Consider the following 17,233-nt stretch of genomic DNA (forward strand, 5'->3'; position numbering starts at 1 on the left):
TCTCCATGACTGAGAAAAGGGATTCTTCCCATCAGCTTCCTAAAATAACCAGAAAAAAAATTACTCTGCAGATGTTAATTCTACTTCCAAAAATGAAGTAGGCCCTATGCATCCCTTAAAGCAAATACAACGGTCAGAGGAATTCCAAAGCAAAGCATACCGGGCTTGACTTCAACCAGTCCCAAATTTCCATTTTCTAAAGAAATAAGGAGTCTGTTTGGAACTTGTATTTTCTGAATATCTTCAGCATATCTCCTTAATAGGTCAACAGTGTAAGAAACACATGCAGTGTCCAGCCAAATAGATTCTTTACTAGTTCCTAAACTGGGACTTCCTCAGCTTCATACATTGTGGGTAACCCATTAAGAGAATACATTATCATGTCACTTGATATCCTCCTTCTATATCTGACTACCTAACTGCTATTCTGTTTTATCTGATTGCAATACCTTTAATTTATTCTTTTATTATTCCGGTGATTCAACTACAGTAAAAAGGTATGGGGAGGAATGCAGGTCCATGACTTGCCCAAGCCCTGAGCTACTCGGCAACTACAGAGACGGGGAGTTTGTTTCATCTGATTACATTATCAACATATTTAAAATCAATTAATCATGTCCCTCACTAACTTGTGCCCATCTTATTTTATGGTTTTTGCTTATTACTATAAACACAAAATTTCATCAGAGGCAGTATTACGATTTGAACTTAGACCCATGGCAATAAGGTGGGAGATTTCCCAGCGCACAGAAAGCTATGGAATGAAGACAATGATAGCCCTACCTGATACACGTCCACACTGACACTACAGAATTGACTTTGTTATACTCAACAATATGCTACAAAATGACAATGAAAAAGCATCAAAATCTCTTTACTTTCTCCTCATACAAAGCAACTCCTTACCCATAACCTTTATATTTCATGCCTTCCTATCCAAACCCTTAACTTTCTAACTTAACTCTCCTTCTCACCGAGGTGCAAACAGTAATAGACGATTGCTTCTGGGCAATTCAAGCTTAAGCAACAATTTCTTTACTAAACCAAATTTAAAATTCAAAGGCAGAATTGACAGTCACAAAGTTAGCAAATGAATAACAATAATGTATATGCAATGTGTGTTATAATTTATGTAAATAGATAACCATAGAGTATATATTGTATTCTGTTCTGTTACATACATTGTACTCTAACATACAACTCTTTCAAGTTAATCCTTTTGCAATGGTGTGATGATTTTTAGTTTCAGCACTCAATTTTTTCATCTTAATATAAAAAGTCTGACTTAAAATGCATGCATGAAAATGGCACCATGTAAAACAAAACAAGATAATGTTCTTGAAACCGTTCTATTTCCATTCTCTTGCTATCATTTTAACTGTGCAGTCTTACAGGGTTACCACTCATATTTAACAAATGAGGAGTGTCCCAAGGACACATGTGTATTCATACGACAATACAGATTGTTCAGGAACTTCCAGCAGCAGGGTAATACAATATACTATAAGAGTTCAATGTGGGTTAATTGCTCTGCAAAACGGGTATCTTTTTTTTTATGACTCAATCCCCTTTGGGAACATCAAACCTCCCCCTGTGCTGACAAAAACCATGCAAGCAGGAGGCCCACTTCATTAACAGGAAGAAAATCTACTAATTTTACATAACAAAAAAATAAAGAGGAACATATTTTGTCTTCAATTCCATGGAAAATCAGACACACAAGGTGCGTGACAAGAAAATAGGGACCTAATTGTTTAGCGCCCTTACGAACCATTCACAACAGGTGGAAAGAAAGGCAAGGAAAATTGACGCAAAGGAGATGACAAATCCTAATACAGAAATCTTTCAGCAAGCATGTAATGAAAAATGGTATTGCAGAGAAGAGTCTGGGAATGGCACAGAACCAAATCAGTGCCAAAAACTTCCGAATTCCTCACTTTATAGAGGCAAAGAAGGGAACAGACTCTTGGCTGTATTACAGAAATTCCTGTATGATCTTGTGTTATCAGGATGAAGGACAGCTTTCTCTAACGCTGGATGATGCAAAACAGTACCAATAAGTGAATGGAAGAATAAAGTCAGAAATAATATACATTTAAAACTAAATTAGTAAAAATTACTGTTGAAATGCATTTGATTTAAGGGAAACAAACATATCCTGTTACTTGAGCTAATCTTTGGCACCAAAGAAAGGCACAAAATACTGAATATAAAAAAATCCTCAAGAAAAACAATCATGGAAGCAGCTGTTCCAATGTGCTAACTTTGTTTTTTGAGAATAAAAAGCCCTGTTGCAAATTCAACCCTATAAATAAAATAAATGCAAGCTTAAAAATTAGTAAAGCCAATGATGTAAGGAACAAAGGGAGATGATACTATATCAAGGCTAAGTTAAATGGGAGGTATATAGGTTAAAAGAATGAAATCCTTTAAAGAGCAGGTCTACTGCCAATACTATTAACTTCAGGTTTTAGGTTAAGTATTTGTTAGGTAAAGTATTCCTATTCCACAACATAGCTTAACAAACAAACAAAGGCAAACAAGGAATTTTAGCTTTTAAAAGAGAGATGCACTTGTGAGAGTCCTCTGCACAAGGAAGGCCTGGCTATCCAAAATTCTAAATTATTTTTTGGTTATGTATCTGTAGAAAAGATTACATAGAAAATTCATACAACATTTAAATGCCACTGACCAATTTATCAGCACATATTTTTTAAATACTCAACAGCAATTTCTTGAGACAAAGGCAACCTTCCCAACCACCATGGCATTTTTTAACTCTCTAACACACTTTCTCAAAAGGGAAGGATGCAGAGGGGTAATTTTTACAAACTCTTAATGTTGGTGACAAGACATTTATTTACAGAAGATTATTAATGTACTAGGATATTCTCATCTCAATAAGAGACAAAGTCTATCATTTGAAGATTTTGTAATCCAACTACCAGTGTATCTTCAAGGGAGGAAAATACAAGGTCCCTATTTGCAAATATTGTCCAAACGAGCCCCCTTGCAGCTCCCTCCACCCAACTGAGCCTAGATTATGAGACATGGATAGCTAAAATAATATTAGAAGCAGTAAACAATTTTCATAGCTTTAAAGAAAATGGTCAATCAAGTTGAGACAATAGCTGCAATAGCAACAGTTCGTGCTCGTAGTCCAGTCATCATGGAATTATGATGGAAATACCTGAGAGGTCAGGCTTTAGACAGATACGCCTGATGATGGAATGAATACAAGCAATGTGACTATATGGCTTATTTTGCATGTGCTATGTTAATTCCAAATTTCTGTCTTCAAATCACTTTTCAAACCACCACCCCCCCTGGATTATCTGATTTCAATTTGTTTCTTAAAAAACATGGTTTAAACAGAGAATACAAGAGATCACTGAGGTGCATGGAATGACTAAACAGGAGGCTGCTCTGTTTACGTAGAGTAAAACATCACAAGGATTTGAAAAAAAAACACCCACTAGGTACAAAATACAGTTTGTCAATCTCAGCTTGTTTGTGCCTCTGAACTGCCATTCCAATTTCCTGCAACTAGAAGCTGCTCTTACTTTTCATTAACTCATACCTGCATAAGCAGCACATGTATTTAAATATAAAACATGAGTTTTAAAAATAAAATCTGAGTCCTAATGCTCACTTTCCAAAATTAAAGCATTCATTTCACAATGAATCTTGAAAAGCATAAAATAAATAAATAAATAAATAAATAAATAAAAAATGGCACCAACAACATAAAGGATTTTCTTTTGCAAAGATTTTAACTGTTTGGAAGTTGTTTATTTTGAACTGACATTTTATTTAAAAATCCCACTCAGCAATTATGAAAGCAAATTTCTCCCACATTTCATTCCCACTAAAATTCACCATATTTGTGTCAAACTCTTTCTAACAATGGCACAGGAACAGCTGCCTTTGTTCTTCTTAAATACTGGGGAAACAGGATCCACAATGGCATTTTATGTACAATATATAACATGCTGGCTTACTAATGTATAAATCACATCTTCTGCCAAATAAAACATTAAAACATTAAGTGTTGGTAAAGAATAAAACTGAACTGAATACCTAATTAATTTATTTTTAATGAAATGGTTGTGAAACCATTCCAGCTAATTAAAGCATGCTAGAAATATTTCTTTATCAACCTCACGTCTTGTGAGCCTAGTAAGTCCGTTTCTACAACTCAATACTTGCACCACCATACCAGATGCATCCTTAAAAATAATGGTTTCATTTTGAGTCATACAACCTTAGGCATTCTTTGAGGAGAGGAGACGACGAAAGTGGAACTGCTTCTGGAAAGGTTAACCTGGTCAGGTGTTATTGGGATAAATATATCTGAAGAAATACACAAGGTTTCTGAAATTTCTTTCTGACTTACAGAAAGAATTGCCCCTGAAGCAAAATAAATAAATAAATAAATAAATAAAACAAGATGGGAGCCTCTATCTTTGGTAAAAAAAAATAAATTTTAGTTTAAGAAATAAAGATTAAACGCTTTAAATGTAGTCTTATGATTCATTTAAAGCTTTTAACTTGAAATCATGGAAGCAATATTGACTATTTAAAACTACATGATATTTAAGCAAATCTTTGTTTTACAATTAGACTAATGCCATTTAATTTTAGATACAGGTGAATTCACACTTTGCTCGTTACCTTAGGACATGTAAATATATGCCAATGACAATAAAGTGTGTATGTTAATATGCAAAATGTCAAGACATGCCATCTGGAGAGCTAATGAACAATCAAGGGATTCCAAATTAAACTACAGAATTTTCCCTTAGAATCTTTAGGACAACACTGTCAAGTTCAATCTATTCACTTAGACTCCAGAATCAATTTTTCAAACTTTATGACAAGTCTAATAGTTTCCACCTGTTTCTCTTGCTTGACTTTTGACTGGCACGTTACCAGCCAGGGTGGAAATGTAGACAAAGACCCCTATTAGGCTCCGGCTGTTTCTCTACTGTGAGGTCACTCAGCCATTAAATTAGTTCCAGCCCACTTTCTCCTTCGATGTCTTAATTTTGGGGGTTATGAAGGTTTGGGGAAGTGAAAAGGAAGAGAGGCAAACATTTGACATTCAGTTTGTAGGAGAGGTGTAAGAAAATCTAAAATCACAGAAGTTAAATGCTACATTTATTTGTAATTTACTAACTAAATAATTTACTAAATTAATTCACTACTAATCCCATGGATTAAGTTCTTGAGGTGTCTGTGTCACATTTTCAGTCATCAGAAACTTTGGAAAAATCTGAGAGACCCAAGAGATTCCATCCTGTAGCACTTGCTTATTGCAATATTCAATTACCTATACAAGGTTTTTTGCTTTGTTTTGTTTTCTGGGAATTACAACTGATTAGTAAGAATTTATTTTTTGTGCAATGAAATAAACTTTTTTTTGAGATATGCTTTCATTTTGAACTGGCAAGTGACATACTACATATCCTAAAACTGACATATTACATACCTTAACACATTCATATCGGTTCTTATGGAAGTACATTAAAATCTGACAACTTATTTCTTCAAAAAGAATAAATAAAATATCTAATAGATATTTGCCTCAATTTCTAGTGATTTATGAATTGTTATTATCTGTGAAATCTCAAGGTACTTTGCTGAACTGCAAATCACATGGACAACATTATTCTTTTATCTATGACAACAGTGTATTTACAATATCATCAACCAACATATTTAATACTTCAAATTATTAAAACAAAAGACTTTCTGTAAGAAATTTAATCACTCAAATTATAATCAAAGTAGGACCACCTTCCCTGTAAAAGCTGCTTAGAGAAAGAACTTCTGGTTTACATCTTATCTGAAAACCAACTACTTGAGTTGCATCACAGTGGGGAAAATCTTGAAGATCCACATCTCCAAGCACTTCATTACATTTGGACTACTTACATAAGAAAGCAACCTGTGAGCTGAACACTCTGCTGGGACATCAGTTTAGAGATTAAAGAGTAAAGGTTCCAGATTCAACGAAAAACCAAGACCACTTCTCTCATCTCCCTTGCCTTCTGTATGATATAAGCATAAATAAATCGGCCAGACATGATTCTATTTAGCTTGTGATATCTAAATAAATTCACAGACTTTGAATAATATACTTCATCTTACTGGGATATGTAGATACTGTTACTGAGAACTACCACCAAAAACAACTGTCTGAAAGAAAAGTATTGACATATTAAATTATCACTTCTTCAGTTTCTTACCAATAAGTCTGCTTTCAATCTTATGAGTTGAATATGATTTGAATACTAGAAATGAAGATGTAAATACTACAAATTCTTCAATAATAATAATAAAACACTTATTTTGGGGTTCTATTGAAATAGCATGTCTGTCTATATCCAAAAGCTCTTGTCAAATCACTCGTAGGACTAGGATGTAGATTTGGGGGAAGGGGTGTGGCAAAACTGGATAGCAATGTTTTTTAATGTGTGTGCATGTGTACGTACGCACACACACAAAATAGTTTGGCTTTAAAGAAATTTGTATTTGATTTGAACTGTCTCTAAATTACAAAATTTTAGGGCAAATTATCATTTGTAAATTCTATCTATAAACACTATAACTACTTAATTTCAGGTAATTTTTAGTTATCAGAACAGTGTCAACTGTAAAATTACACTGATTTACTGTAATACTGTTCTAATGCATGCTCGTTCACAGTTTTTGTGTATGTATATTCTAAAACAAATCACCTTTATTACCTGCAAGAAGGCATATTCTGTAACATATCAGCCTTACAATTTAGGCTCTCTAGCTGAGAAGTAAAGCTATTACTGCTAGTTAACTAATCAGTTACAATAACATTCAAGGCTATTTAACTGATGATGTTGATAAAAAGAAAATCCAGAACAAAATTACTGAGGTTATTTTCAACAGCAAAATTCACCTGCAATTTCTGCAGATAAATTAACACTGATACTCAAAAGTGGCTGTCAAGAAAAGTTAGAGCTGCAGGTACAAACACACAGAAAAAATCTTTCCTGAAGAGGAACAGCTTCTTAAAGACAGTTTTTTCCATCAGACTATTTCATGTTCTGAAACACAACAGTATAGTCTTTGTACACAGATTCCAACCTAAGATTTAGTAACTGTGATTTTCATATCACTTAATCCCATTCAAAACTCTAACAAAATACTTTCTCAAAGATATCTCACAACTCATTCACAAGGGTCATCTTTGTGATGATGAAATAACGTCTAGCACAACCGTAACCGATGTTTAAAAAACACCAAAGAGCATTTTAGTGGAATATTCAGCAAAAGGACATTAAATGGAATGAGAAAAAACAGCAATGTTAAAATTTAGGCCCCAGCCTACTTGGTATTACTTTTGTTATGTCACTAGTTCAGAAAATAACTTGCGTTAGACAATTTATGTAATCTCCTAAATATGGACATTTAATACCTTAAACATTCCTGTGATAGTGCTCGTGATTTGCAAGATTAACAACTAAAATCAAAGTAAGAAGTTGTCACACTAGGTTTTTGCACCCCTTATAGTTTGGCATTTTATACACTATCAATTAATATTCTGTGAACACAAAGATCTCTCTTTTGTGTCCTATTTCATAGACAATCAACATTTTTGACTTTGCGTATCATGTAGGTGACAAATAAACAAAAGAGAAAAATGGTTCTTTCCAAACATTGTGAACGTTTCTGTAATTGTGAATTCCTATCAGAAATCTTACTCAAGATGGTCTGGATCACTGTCTTACCCATCTAGAAGATTCATTGTTGTGGTGGTAACTTCAGTAAAGAGAAGAATCTTTCCAAGCTTCTTTGTTTGCAGATTCTGTTGATACATCTCCAGGCTGAAATGTTCAGATGAGAAGTTTCCCATCTCAGTGACAACTGACATCAGAGACGGAGTTGTCTCCATTTTTGATTCACAAGATGAAACAAATTTGAGAGACACTTTGCTGGATTCTATTAATCCTTCAGCATTTACATTTTCCTCAAGCCATTTCAGGAATGTAAAATGGATTTCCTGTGGACAAGGGAAATAAAATAAGACAGAGAAATATGGACCAACATACAAAAAGACATATAAACATTCTTCTGAGAATATTTACATTCAAGCAACCACCTTCTGCTTCAAAATGAGAAAAAATAACTCCATTTCTTTTTTGAAGATCAACTTCTACTGCTTATTCTACTCTGGCCTGACCTGATTATTTGGTACACTCTTCTTAATCTTTAGACCACGCTCCTTTGTGGGTTACTTAGGCTTAAACTTTCCCAATGACATGGTTTGTGGTGGTTCTGCTAGATACTGAAAGATGGAGTGCATATTATGCACTTCTGTATTATGCAGGTTTTTCAACATGCTAAGTGTCTCAGCTACAAGCCTCTCAACGCATCGCTAAGACTTGGTTTGAAGGATAAAGCAGCAGCTAAGAAAAACATTTACTGATTTCTCAGCGGAATACCTGCTAAAAGGGCTACCTTCAGCTGACAGAAGCTTCACAACTATTACCTTACTCCAAAGTGGCTGTTTAAATAGCTAGCTAAAGCAGAATCATATAACACAAGAAGGCACATAACTAAGAAAACTTTATATCAGTGTACAAAATGGAGTTGTAACTATGCTCCCTTGTCACAGCCAATGACATTTCTTTGCAAAATATTTTCAATGTGAAATACACATATACGATATACAGATATAATATAGTGTATCTAATACATTTGATTTTGTATATCTAAATGCCAAACCTTTTATTTCCCTCTCCTTTATTTTAGGTTATTTAGATATATGTTTTATTGAATGTGAAACGAAGAGATGAATTACTGTGATTATTACCTGTCTGGTAATGCCCTGAAACAACCGTTAGACATTCATAGAACTCTTTCTTGAGATATCTCTTTTTTTTGAGAGATTTGGTATGAAATTTTTGCCTTTTCTGTAGAACTGCAAGTTAAGAGCCCTCAAACACAGATGCTGGGACTTCTTTTTGCTAAGTACGTAGCTTACATTTTGAAGAGCTCTGCTCCTTCTAGAAGCAAAACAGTCTCTATCACACATACATAACTTCTCAAATAAAAAATTAAACTGAATTAGATGGAAGCTAAACAGAAAAAAAGACAAGCTAAAAGTAAAAGCTACTGAGTCACAGATTAAGGCTATCAATAATTTACATAGCAGATTTGAACTGAAAGAACATTTTGGGAGCAAATGTATACGAAACACAAGAAGATACTGGAATATACAGACAAATGACTCCTTAAAATATTAAAAGATGAGCACAGCAACCCAAATTGTACCTGAGGGCACAATTCTAAATCTGGCCCTCATAACTGCACTCTCATTTTCAGAATAATAGCTATTTTGAAAGATCTATATGAAACGAGAAGAAAAAGGATACTCCATTTCTACCAAACATAATGTATTAGTGATTCTAACCCTCAAATTTTCTAAGAAAACATTTGTCCTTTAAATAAAAAACTTCTTGTAGATGCACAGTTTCTACCCAAGTATGTGCCCCTCCTTCCCATTACTGCAGGATCTGGGAACCTCAGTTCTGAGGGTTTCCTATACTAGTCTAAAGACTAGCTCTCTTGCCCTTGAACATGATGTCCCTGAGCTCCAGTCCAACTCTTTAAAACCCACAAACTGCAATTAAGAGCAAACTTCCTATAAATAGTTATCTATCCAAGGAATTACTCCAATTTTCCAAATCCCATTGTTGTATCTTAAAAAGCATTGAGAAAAGTGGTCCTGTTTCTAACACCTTTCTATGGATTTTCCATACTCGGAAACTACACTTTCTCAAGTTTCACATGGACACTGCTTCTTGTGTGACATTCTCTGTATGCTCAATGTCAGCAGACTTACTGGTTTGCAGCCCTGTAGTATGACATATATTCTCTTGAGCATATTCTTTCAAGTGATTTTTCCCCTATAGTTTTTTAGTCATACCACATACTGAGCATAACACGAAGAAGGGAACATTATCTTTCCAAATGCAATCAAGCACTAGCTTTTAGGACAAGACAATCTAAGAATGACTCAGTAGGTAAATTTTAGTTACAGATAAACTACTTCTCATTTTTGCATTTTGTAAAGCTCCATTTAAACTCTTTGCATTTAACCTGTTGGCTAAAATATGCTTCAAATATTTTCTTCCTTCTTTTTTGCATCATACATGATGATGTGGCATTAAAGGTTTCACAAGCACTTCTTTGAATTGATCTGCATGAACCACTTGTATCTTCACTTTGTGTAATATCATAGCCTCAACAGACTGCTACTAAATTCTTTACACACTATCCTTCTTGTTTTACACACACACAGTAACTTATTAGCTGTAACTGATATTTAGAAAAATATAGTTTTAGTTCTTGTAAGGGAGTATATCAAAACTGTGCTTAAGCAGAAAGTGTGCTTTCTTGTTGCTTTCTGAACAAAGAATTTCATTTAGCATGATTGTCTGAACATGCAATTTCTAGACACAAAACCATAATTTTAACTCCCATAAAGATGGATTTACAGACTTACCGAAACAGGCATTAAGTTAAAAAGTAAAGATGCTTAAAGTACTGCTACATTTTAAGCAAAGAATGAAAGTGCTTGTTATTATACATCAGCATACTTTCTGAAAAGACTGAAATAACTTACGTTTATGTGTAATGTTACATTACTACAGATATGCCACACAATTTCTAACGTTTATCCTATTGAGAATGTACTTTCAAGTGATTTTTCCCCCATAGATTTTTAGTTTACATAATTTCATTTTCTTGTTTCTAATGCATATTGAATCATTTAAGATTTGTTATATTTGTATAATTATGAAGCTAATTTTTTGCATAATGTATACATACTTTTTGAGCTGATCAAAAATATAAACACAAATACTAGATAATCAAAAACAGCATTTGATTTTTAGAAATTTCTATAAGGAAAAAGTTAACGTTTTCAGCAAAGTCTCAAGTCTTGTCCAAATACACACTAGGAAAGTTAATTTTCACTTCATAAACTCAAAGTTACAGAAACATAGATGCTGAACCAATGCTTTATTGTCCCCAGTATTATACTGGCACAAAGAGAAGAACATTGTCATGTAATGAAATAAACATATACAGACAGTCAGGGCTAACCTTTGCCTCTACTCCATTGGAAAAGAATATAATCACGTCAGAAACAGAACTGTGCAATTTGTTGCTAAGCTCAGGATGCAGCTTTGAATTCAAAACGGGGAACCTAACACCATTTACTGGCTGTAGGCAGAAAGCAAACCTATCCCCAGCTGCGTGCACCGTTCTGCAGCAACCTCTGGTGGCCATTTAAAAGTAAAGTGTGGGTTCCAAAAACTGCCTGGCCTTACATACCTCTGGGACCAGATCAGGTGTGTCAAGCAAGGCACTGAACAGAGACAAAAGAGAAGGGAACACGTAAAATCCTGGCCGCTGCCTACCCTGGCCTGTAGCTCATTATGAAAATCATAAAACATGCAGGTACAAACTTTAAATGAGTATGCAAGCAAAAGAGCTGTAGCTGTCACTTATTCATACAGTTGCAACACTGTCTGCAGCTGCTTACATATATAATCATGCTGGAGTCAATACTATGCATATTATCAGTAATATACTTCATAAGTATAATAACTACATGTTTTAGGCTGGCCTCAATATATATAAAATTATTATTCATCATTATTGTATCGTTTTTGGCAGGTAGAATACAAGTCAAGACAAATTTAACTAATTGCCTATGTGTGAAACTATTCTCAAATCAATTTGATATGTACAATCTTCAAACAAAAGATACTGCCACCTTCTTTCCTAAAGGAACAATGAAATTTGACATTTTGGCTGAGTGACTAGATGGCAAGAGACTAAATCAGCTTCTCACGGTTAAAATAGTCAACTAGAAATTTAACATCTAGAACAGGAAAAATTTCTAGTCATAGCAAAAGCACAATATATTTTCAATGCACTGTAAAAAGAAATTATAAAAAGCAGAAAAGCACTGTATCAACAGAACAGCCACCACTTCTCACTAAGAAATTCTCCCCACATGCTCCAAAGTTCAACCCGAATTCCACAGGGCAGGAGCATGGAAAGAAGCAGCATTTCATGGTGGTGACAGCCTCACTGGTCTGGTACTGAGGGGCAAACATATGAACAAGCAGAGTTTTGACAGTTGGACTCAAAGCGTCACTAACTGGAAAGTTGTTCTGAAGTGGGTAGGGAGATGTCAATTCAAAAAATCCATAGAAATGAAGAGTTCAGCTACTGCATGCTATGTACCCTCAGCTCCTCCACCGATGAGCACAAAAGTTTATTAGGGTCACTATATCAAGGGTTGGAGGTCTGATGCTGTAAGCTGTTGAGCTAAAGTTTAAATGGTAATTGCGGTGTAAAGAAGGAGGAGTAAAAGCTGTATTTTGTTAATGATTTAACATCTGCTTTCTATGATTTTAAGAGTTTGGTCAGGTGTGTGAAGAAACCACTACATAACAGTTCTCCTTTGCTGTTTAAAAATCTTTTTTTTTTTCTTGGTAATCATTAGTTTCCTTTTCTCCTAATGCTTATTAAGCAGTTGAGATTGAACAAAAAGGAAAAAAAGAGGCAGACATAAGATCAAAAACCAGCTGCATATGGACCCTTCTCTGCTGTAGTATAAAATAACAGAAAATTATAGCTCCTGACGGAGATGATTTTATTTGCACCTGGGCTCTGTCAGCCAATGAGACATATACACAAAGCACATAAACTTTCAGTTAAAATGGTTACAAATAAACCCAAATCCAAGATTTTATTCTTATATTCTATTTATATGTATCTTTTAAAATTCATTTTCTTATTCATATATATATGTTCATAGACAGACAGATACATACTTCCCCCTCTCCCCCTCCCGAGCCCATCAGGCATATTTGGGAGCTGCTCTTTTCTACCAAATTCTGTAACGATAAATCTTAAATTTTATATCAATGGAATTCTTTGTTAAGACAAAACTCCAGTCACAGCCTAAATTCATTTGGCTTTTATTAAAAACATGAAGGCGAAACTAAATGAAAGCTAAAAATATAATGCCATAAAATGAACAAACATTACACATCAGTTAGTTAGCTCTCTAACTTTCTTGGAAGGAAAAATGAGACAAATTTAACTAGTGATGCTCTACCAGTGACACAATATTATGACTGTAGTATAATAACCTATTTTAGCTGTTGCGTGTAGAGAAAGTAAGGCCAAGTATTCAATTTCTGAATACATAGCTGGGACATTTAACTATTTTCCTCCTTCCTTTTCATAAAATCTGATCATTTCCAATGAACTGCCTCTGGTTTTGCTTCACTGTAATTTAAGAACTTTGCAGTTAATGTATTGATTGATGTATTATTAATTGATGTATCGATTAAATCACATAAGGCTATATGCTTATTAACTCCAAATAAATTAATATTACACAGGCACAAAGCACTGATCTTTTAGTGGAGAACATGAATAGCTCATTTTGAGCATAAGCACCTTAATAGACACCACACTTTCATATGGCTAACCTGCTTTTTTCTGAATTGGCCATTTTCATATCAGAATTACTTGTTTCAGATATGATCTTAAATATACATATTGCACAGGAATTATTCTATAATAGCACTGATGGAAAAGAACATTTTAATAAAGAGAGCACAGCACTTGGAATCTCATTTCAAATTTAGAATATAAAAATAAATACACACATGCATATGTATACACAGAAAGTATATCCTCCTTGTGTTACACAGCTTTGCTCAACAGGCATACAAGTTTAAAGGTGTTAAATTAGCCACTGGAGAGCTTCCATAGCATCTCTTGAATCCAATAGAAACAAACTGAAGTCCAACGTGGTAGTAAGCAGTAGGCTGGCGCCAGCAAAAAGCACACCTACAGTGGCAACCCCAGCCCAGAATGCTAGCAACTTAGGAGGCCAGCAGCAGGAAAAGTCAGCTATTAGCACAAGAGGGCAAGGTTTTGGCAGACATTTCTGACTAATGAGGCACACAAAATGCTTTTCTGATGCTGTCTATGTTTTTACTTCCTGTAATAATGGCATACGTTGAGATCTGAAGCAGATGACAGTTTCATAATGCTAGCATAAACCCATTTTAAAATTATGTTCATACTTTGTCAATACAGAAAAATGTTAAACACATATTAAATTGCACCAAAAAATCCTACTCTAATACAGATGATGGAGAACGTGAAGCTATATAATAACCTCATTGCATTTATACCCTAGCATACACATAATACCTTTTACTGAAGTTTTGTAAAGTATTTCATGGACACTAAGCTGAATTCATTGACAGGTATTATTTTCTTTTTCTTCCTCTCTCTTTAGGGAAAGAGTGACAAAAGTAAAAATAACTTATTGACAGCTCAGATGAGGAAAGAAAAAAGTAACCTCTAGGTGATCGTGGCCTAGGCAGAGGAACTGAAAGAGGCCCAAGAAGAGAGAGGCCTGCTATAACCTCTTCCACATAAACACCCACAAAGATGGGAGAAAGGCCACTCTTTGCTCACAGCAGTACTGGCAAGGAAATTGTAGTGGCTATCTTTCATGTGTTCACTAGGTCTTAAGAAAGCTGTATATAGCAGATTTGTGCTTGTGTGCCAAAGCCAGGCCGTCTCTCTGTCTCTCTCTCCCATCAAGCAATCAGGCTAAGAGATTTCATTAGATTGTCATAATCATAGGTTCAATACTTCTCACATGTCATTAACACTTAATAAATGTTACCAAACTACATGTCAATGCTTGCAGGCTTGAATAGTTGCCCTTTTACATTTATATAAGTGTAAGCCTGAAGATAGATTTTGTAGTACCGGAAACAAAAAGAATAAACAGAACTGCAAAGCACAAAGGGTATTTAGAAAATGAACATTCAAAATCCAGTTTGAAACAGACGAAGTACTCAATTGAATCCATTTTCAGAAAGTATATAAAACATTTCTTGTAGTACTAACTGCTTATAATTCATGTCAAAGTTCAGTCATTGTTCAAGGGAATAGATAAAAATTGAACAAGCTAAACAGTCTCCATCCACAGCCACACTAGCTGATTTTCATCCTTCTTTGGATTACTTGTAACATTTTCATTTGTTTAGCATTTTTTTAATAGGAAAACGTATCTTAGAACAGGGTCACTAATCTAGGCTAAATCAGGGGAGAATCTATGTATCTGAGTCTATCCATCCAGCAGGCAGAGGGCCATTATTTTCACAATTCTGTGTTTAGTTCATAGTATAAAAAATTCAGAAAGGAGAGAAATTCCCAGCTCTCCACTCCCTCCTTTCCCCATCCCCCAAAGAACTTCATAAAGATTTTATTGTAGTGCCGAGGTGCATTCTCATTTCATATTCTCATGAACTTCTGTAGTTACTTGGCTGATATTTGCTATGCATTCTCAGGATACTTCATAGCTAGGAAATCTGTTTCAGTTTTTAAATAATCTTTTTATATTTCCTAAACCCAGATACTATGTAAAACATGAGTCAATTGTGTACAGTTTGGAAGGCCATTTAGAAAGATGGCAGGGATTCGTAACTGTGTAATTCACAACCAATTGGATTTTTAGGAGTCTCCAGTGGTTCAGATAGTTAGTTTGCTATATACTTCGAGGAGGGGGAAACAAAGCTAATCACTTCTAAAAGACACAAATAAGAGACTTTGTCTTTTGCCCTTTTCAGTGTGTTTTTAAAAACAATTATTCCTTTAAATAACCAGTTATACGGTGTATCATCTCAGCAAGGGAGTAGAAATAGTTACTGATCCAAGTGGGGCCATTTTGACCACTGATGTTTGCAACACCTAGTGCAAAACCTGGGGAAGACTTAATAAATGTCTTGTGCAAGATTTGTAAGGAACTTTTATAACTGATACATTGCTTTGAACAAGAACTATCTATTTGAATCCAAAATTAAATTTAGCTTTAAAGACCACTGTATGTAGGCAGAAAATTAATTTACTCAATGAGCTGCAGTAAATTTAAAAAACAGGTTGCAGGCCTAGGTCAGAAGTCACCAGATAATGAAAAATATATCAGATATTACCTTCTGTATAGAAAAGAAAGCTGTCAATCAGGCTATAAAATAAGCCTTCATGGCTGCAGGACAGCACTGCAGGATAGCTGCAGAAGGGCCATTGTGCTATCCCCAACACAAACAGGAACGGAGCAGAGGCACCAGAAGGGCAGCAGAGTGACGCTGTAAGGTGCATCCTAGCTTTTGCTTTTCTTACTCAGCTGCAACAGAACAGTCTGGAAGCAATCTTCCCAGCAGCTGCTCTCATCAACAAACTGTTTATTGTAAGAAAGTGTCTGGGTCAAAGGCTAAATGTCATCCAGAACTGAAAGTGTATTTAAAAAAAAAAAAAGAAATACTGAAGCCGTCCATGCGTATGAAAAAAGCACATTACATATGAAAGGAAACCATATTCCATTCCAAAAGGCCAGAAGTCTACTTAATCAAAAAACTTCTTAATTTCATGAAGCAGTATTTTATAATGTTGCACTAATTTACTCTGGCTTGTGCTGATTTTGAGACCTGTGCAAAGTTTCTAGTAAAAACAGAAGTTACTTAAAATTCAGTCTGTGTTTTATGGTTGAAAAAATATTTTAACAAAAACATTCTAAAATATTTTATTAACATTTATTAACACTGAACAATAAGTTTGCTCACTATTCATATAAAACAGCAATGAGATAAGTATTCCCCAAATGCAACAAAGTGATGTGTTATGTCCCTAACTTGAAAAAACAGGTTTAAGTTCAGTATCAGGTTTACCAAAAAAATGAAGTTTTAAGATACAGGTAGTGAAGTATGATGACATTCTGAATACTTGGGTGTTAAATCCTTCACCAAACACTTGCCAAGTCGGTTTCAAATCTTATTAGAAAAATTTTGAATGCAATAGCACATATTCAGATGTTAAAACCTCTTCTAGAATTCACAGATCTGTCAAAAATCACTAGAGGATTAGACTTAAACATGTTTTAAGACAAGCAAAACTGTAATTGCATGCTACCATTTCACTACATTTAAGCACAAGAACACACACAAAAAAGAGAAAAAAAGAATATAGCCATCAAAAGATCCTCATATTTTGCATAATTCTGTAACACACATAATAAAGTTTTAAAGATCACTTTTAAAAGATACTAAAAATTATAGGGCAAAAATCAAATTCAGTAGTT

General features: G+C 34.5%; 1 protein-coding gene across 2 annotated transcripts in view; it reads right to left on the reverse strand.

Moving 5' to 3' along the window:
• The window catches only part of HLCS (holocarboxylase synthetase), a 129,635-nt gene that overhangs the window by 78,964 nt on the left and 33,438 nt on the right, over positions 1 to 17,233 (reverse strand). For both annotated transcript variants that reach the window (XM_035315754.1, XM_035315755.1), the window contains one exon: positions 7,770 to 8,041. In XM_035315754.1, coding sequence (XP_035171645.1) covers positions 7,770 to 8,041 — 272 coding nt within the window. The remainder of the gene's footprint in view (positions 1 to 7,769; positions 8,042 to 17,233) is intronic.

The sequence above is a fragment of the Oxyura jamaicensis genome, chromosome 1 (assembly GCF_011077185.1).
Source record: "Oxyura jamaicensis isolate SHBP4307 breed ruddy duck chromosome 1, BPBGC_Ojam_1.0, whole genome shotgun sequence".
Lineage (NCBI taxonomy): Eukaryota > Metazoa > Chordata > Aves > Anseriformes > Anatidae > Oxyura > Oxyura jamaicensis.